A 5,131-nucleotide genomic window follows, 5' to 3' on the forward strand; every position below is an offset into this window, starting at 1 on the left:
TTCTTTCCCCTTCAAAGATTTATCTGCTTCACTCTGAAAATGTTGCAACTTTTATCTATGGATGGCTTCCATGTCTCCCCAGACTGGGCTATCAATAAATCTGCTCATGCTACTTCATAGATCTGTACCTGTTTTCTTTTGTGTGAGCAGCATATATGATATATGGAGAAGGGTGTGTGTGTGTGTGTGTGTGTGTGTGTGTGTGTGTTTGTATCAGGATATCTGTGATATATATGAAAGAATTTTCACATATACATTGTACAATATGTTCACACAAAACACACATATTAAATCTTCATAAAAGGAGGAGAAAGAGAAGGAAAAGAAAACTCTTTTCTCTGAGTCTGTCTACAAAAAAATAATGTAAACTATGTAAGGCTGCAGAATCCATAATTCTTGCAGCTGTAGCTCTTACCAATGCAAAGATTAATGTCAAGTTTGTAAGATAGCTTTTAGAGATAAGAAATATAAGCCTGGGCAGGGGGAGGGGGAAGAACATCCTTTTAGAGACAGAGGGGAGGGAAAATGGGATTAGGGCTGGGCGGTGGTGGCGCATGCCTTTAATCCCAGCACTTGGGAGGCAGAGGCAGGTGGATTTCTGAGTTCGAGGCCAGCCTGGTCTACAGAGTGAGTTCCAGGACAGCCAAGGCTACACAGAGAAACCCTGTCTCGAAAAAAAAAAAAACAAAAAAAACAAAAAACAAGAAATATAAGAAATGTCCTTTCTCTAGCCAGGCATGTAACTGGGCATACCAAAGCAGAGTGTGTGGTAGTTGCTCCTATAGTACCCCAAAATCTGAAAAACTTTCAAGACCCCCCAAAATCCATGATCCTTCTGCTTCAAAGGGTGGCAACAACATTTTCTCCCATCCCCAAGTCTTTGGTTCCTTTAGCTTCCTATACCCTCCAGAGAAACAGCCTTTACCACCTTTTTTTCCCACATGTCCTCCCCCTTTTCTCAGAGCCCACAAAAATCAGACACAGGCAATTTGGCAGCACTAAAGACTGGATGTAATTGCATCTCAAGATAGGCACACAAAGAACTCATTCAAGGCCCCCAGGTAGAAGAATGTCAGGCACAGTTGGATCACACAGCATCCCCACCCTATTTCTGGCTTGTCATCTTCCTTATTGACTCCAGAACATTGTCTCCACAGTAAAGGACATCATAGTAATTTGGTTTATAGTACGGCTGTATTCGAGAATAGGAGAACTAGGGTAATAAGGCATGGGGGAAAGGCACAAAGGAAAAGATATGGTCCAAATAACTAGAGCTCCTAAGACTTCCTCAGTTTTTCCACAGCAGCATCTACATCACCCCCTGTAGCAATGAGGGCCTGGAGATTGGCTTCAAGATTCAGAAAGCCCATAGCCCGTAGTTGCTCCAGTTGTACCCGGAAGTGAGCCTCCAGTTGTAGCTGCTGGGGATTGGTACTAGCTAAGGCTTGCAACACCTGGAGGAAGGGGGAGGAATGAAAACCTAGCTCTGCAGAACCCTGTGCTAGGGAAATCTGAGGAGTTGGGCTTGGTCGGGGATCCTCAGACATAACAACACCTTCTCTAGATTCTGTACCTCCACTCAAGCCTGCTAGGCAGGGCATGAACCAGAGCAGGAGGCGGGGTGCTTCAGTAGCCAGAATCTGCAGACCCTGCTCAATTTGCAGCAAGGCTTGCATGACCCGGGGATTTGCCATGGCTGTCTGAAGGTGCAACAGTAGTGGTAGCTGTTGGTGTATCTCATTTTGCATTCGAGAGACTTGATTTGTGCCAGCTGATCTCAGAGATCTTGGGTAACCTGTTGGAGGAAGCCAGGTAGATTCTGGGACTCCAGGGGTGGCTGACATAAGGGAAGATGGTGTAGATACAAATGGGGATCTGTTGGCAGAATCTCCTATCTGAGAAGTAAGATTGGGCAGGCCAGTACTTGGGCCAGTAGAGCCCTTCCCAGCATCATGTAGGCTACCTCCTTGTCCAGTACTGTTCTCAGATGAGTGTCTCAAGAAAGCTGGGCATGATGACTGTCCCTTGATTGCTACTGACTCTTTCGGCAGAGGCTGGCCTGACCCAGATTTAGGGGATGAGGGTAAAGTTGGAGGAACTCTGTTTCCTGATAGTGGTGCTTCCTGGCTTGGGTTTGGAGTTGGCACAGTACCCTGCAGATAAGATCCCAGGGACTGAGAAGTCTCATGTAACTGTTGGAGATAATCAAAGAGTCCTATGCTACCCAGAAAGCTTGGATGCCTATTTCTACTCTCGGATGCATCCTGGTCACCAGGCTGTCTGCCACCTATCCCTTGTCTGCCACCCGAGACTCCATATGTGGAAGTCCAGGGATTGGGCAGAGGGTCACAATTCTCTGTCCTTGATGGTTGGCTGTTCATGGTGGTGGTACTAGCAGTAGTAGCAGTAGCAAAAGGATTGCCACCAAATTGCTCCTGTACTGCATTAAGCATGGGATCCATAATATCTGTGTACATAGTACGGAGCACATTGTAGCCACCAGGGATGCTCTCCAAGTTACTGAGTGCGCGATCCTGGCTACGCATCATCTCCTGCATCATGGAAGGGTTACGTAGAAACTCCATTGTCTGCCGCATGATCTCAGGGTTGTTAAGAATATGACCAATCTCAGGGTTCTGCTGGATCAGTTGCTGCATGTGAGGATTGTCAAGAACCAACTGGCGCACTAGGCCCGTGTTGGACAGCAGACCCTGAATGAAGGGGTCATCAACGAGCTGAGCCACAAGTTCATGCACTGAGATGTGCTGCCACATTAGTGAGCCTGGCTGATCAGAGAAGCTACCTGAGGTCAGACCTAACCCACTGAGGCCTGTGAGGACCCCTAAGCTGAAAGAAGGAGACCCATCCATGGGGTAAACAGAACTTGACCGAGGGAGTTCTCCAGGATTTGGGCCTAGAGTAGAGACTGGCGGTGGTGGGCACTCAGTGCCTGTAGTCCGCCGCTGCATCTTGATGACCAGGTGAACTGTGAGGCCATCTCGCACTCCACACTGTGCCAATGAGTCAGGGTCTTTGAGGATTTTCCCCGCAAAGATCAGGACCAGCTGATTTGGTTGTGCCTTAAAGCGGTGTGATATCTTTTCCTTTAGCTGCCGGATGGTGCATGTGTCTACAACTGAGAAATCCTCCTTATCCTTGGGTGTCTTCACTGTCACCCGGATGAGCTGGGAATCCTGGGCTGGTGCTGGGATGCCCTGTGGTAGAGCCTCTCCACTTTTGGCCATGATGGGCAGCAGGAGGCCCAGGTCTGTGGGGACACAGCTGAGGGGATGGGGGTGGGAGACGAAGATCATCCTTTCAAACAATGATGAAAGTAAGGAAGGAGTAAAAGTAGGGCCTTGGGTCTCAGGGGCAGGGAAAGGTGTAGTGTCCGCATGAAAAGGACCACTATGTCACTTGGAGATGGGTGCTTTGAGGGAAATTATGGACTTGGGATATGTTAGTCAGGGAGAAAAACACTCAGGGCCCAGGGAAATGGTCTTCAGATGATGAATAAAGGAATGGGGGAGGCAGTGAGAGGGCCCAACCTGGGGGATACACACCAATCTGCTGTGGCCCCGTCCTTCCTCTTAGGCAGGGCTCCAAACTGCCCTCATCTTGCTGTACAGCCACCCTGTCGGCCTTCTGGGCTGGAACCCATTCTATCAGGTCCTCTCTGTGACCTCAGCACTGACATCACAGCTTCATACCATGGATACTGGAGACTCCAAGGTGATCAGAGTTCCTGGTAACCCCAAATTCCCCACTTAACTTCTATTATTAATTATATATATATAATTAATATATATAGTAATTATATATATATATTTGTACAGAGAAATGGTCATATAAAAAAACTACATGAGGGAAGTTATATGCAATTTAGATGAGTATAGTTACAGGTGTTTAAGATATTTTTATCTAACAAATAGAAACGTGGCAAAATAGTTAAATATTGCAAATCTAGTGTATATCAGTGTTAAGATTACTTGATTTATTGACTGGTTAAGACTAGCTGCACAATATACATAAAAGATAGATGGGAATAGAAAGACGGCTCGGAAGTTAAAAGCACTGACTGCTCTTCCAGAGGTCCTGAGTTCAATTCCCAGCAACCACATGGTGGCTCACAACCGTCTGTAATGGAATTTGATGCCATCTTCTGGTGTGTCTGAGTACAGCAATAGCGTACTCATATACATAAAATAAATAAATACTTCAAAAGAATAGATGAAAAAATGATTAAAGGGAGCAAGACCCAAGCATGCAGGAACTCCGCCACCCAGTGGCACAGGTAGCTGTAACCTCCCTCAGCCAAAAGCTGGCTGACTCAGACCTTGCCTTGCTACAAAGCAGCTAACCCACCTAGGGTGAGGCTTCCTGAGATAAACAAAGCTTTTTGTTCTGCCACTTCTCTGCCTCCCTCAAGTTCCAGCTAGGAGCTACGCCCTGCTGAACTGCTTCATCTACCAAACAACAGGATGCTAATTTGGCCACAAGATCTTGGCTGACTGGGGGAACAGTTTTCCCTGACTATTTATTTCTCAGATTAAAAATACACATCGGACCTTGATCAGAAACCATGACTCGCTCTCATTTTTTCCTTCACCTTCTGATTCCCTTATTTTCCCAGGCCCCTTCCTCTCTTCCAGAGATCCCGTTTGCATAGCTGCTTGCGACTACAACAGTTTGCTTCCAGTCCAATTGGGCCAGGGCCCTAAGCAGACCTTGGGCTCAAACTCTGCAGCAAGTCCCATAATTCCCAGAGAAAGCTGTACTCCCAGGCGTTCTAATGGGCCTAGGAGCACAGGATCCCAGAATCTTTTCTCTGAGGAGTTCTGGCACAACCAGGAACACAGGAAGGACAAGCCCCAGTCAGATTTAGCCAGGGCAGGTAACATTAGAGATAACCAGATGGCTGGAGGCAAGCATAAGAACATAAGCAACAGAAACCAAGGTTACTTGGCATCATCGGAACCCAATTCTCCCACCATAGCAAGTCCTGGACACACCATTACACCGGAAAAGCAAGATTCAGATCTAAAATCATTTCTCATGGTGATAATACAGGACTTTAAGAAAGACATAAATACATATATAGCACCCTCAAAGAAATACAGGAAAACACAGG

At 46.7% G+C, this 5,131-nt stretch overlaps 1 protein-coding gene across 2 annotated transcripts; it reads right to left on the bottom strand.

The window, feature by feature from the left end:
* Positions 1–988: 988 nt before the first annotated feature.
* Positions 989–3,696, bottom strand: Ubqln3 (ubiquilin 3). 2 transcript variants are annotated; one of them, XM_031387699.1, is made up of 2 exons: positions 3,564–3,696; positions 989–3,282 (listed from the first exon to the last, which is right to left on the bottom strand). In XM_031387699.1, exon 2 carries the CDS (start codon positions 3,243–3,245, stop codon positions 1,278–1,280), a length of 1,968 nt encoding a protein of 655 aa, XP_031243559.1. In that variant the 5' UTR covers positions 3,246–3,282; positions 3,564–3,696; the 3' UTR covers positions 989–1,277. The 2 variants fall into 2 exon arrangements, with proteins under 2 accessions (XP_031243559.1, XP_031243558.1); XM_031387698.1 differs by having other exon boundaries at positions 989–3,315.
* Positions 3,697–5,131: the final 1,435 nt, after the last annotated feature.

The sequence above is a fragment of the Mastomys coucha genome, unplaced genomic scaffold (assembly GCF_008632895.1).
Source record: "Mastomys coucha isolate ucsf_1 unplaced genomic scaffold, UCSF_Mcou_1 pScaffold21, whole genome shotgun sequence".
NCBI classification, from domain to species: domain Eukaryota; kingdom Metazoa; phylum Chordata; class Mammalia; order Rodentia; family Muridae; genus Mastomys; species Mastomys coucha.

Coding starts and splice junctions, on each gene's coding strand:
- Ubqln3 (XM_031387698.1), bottom strand. CDS start 3,314: ATGATCTTCGTCTCCCACCCCCATCCCCTCAGCTGTGTCCCCACAGAC.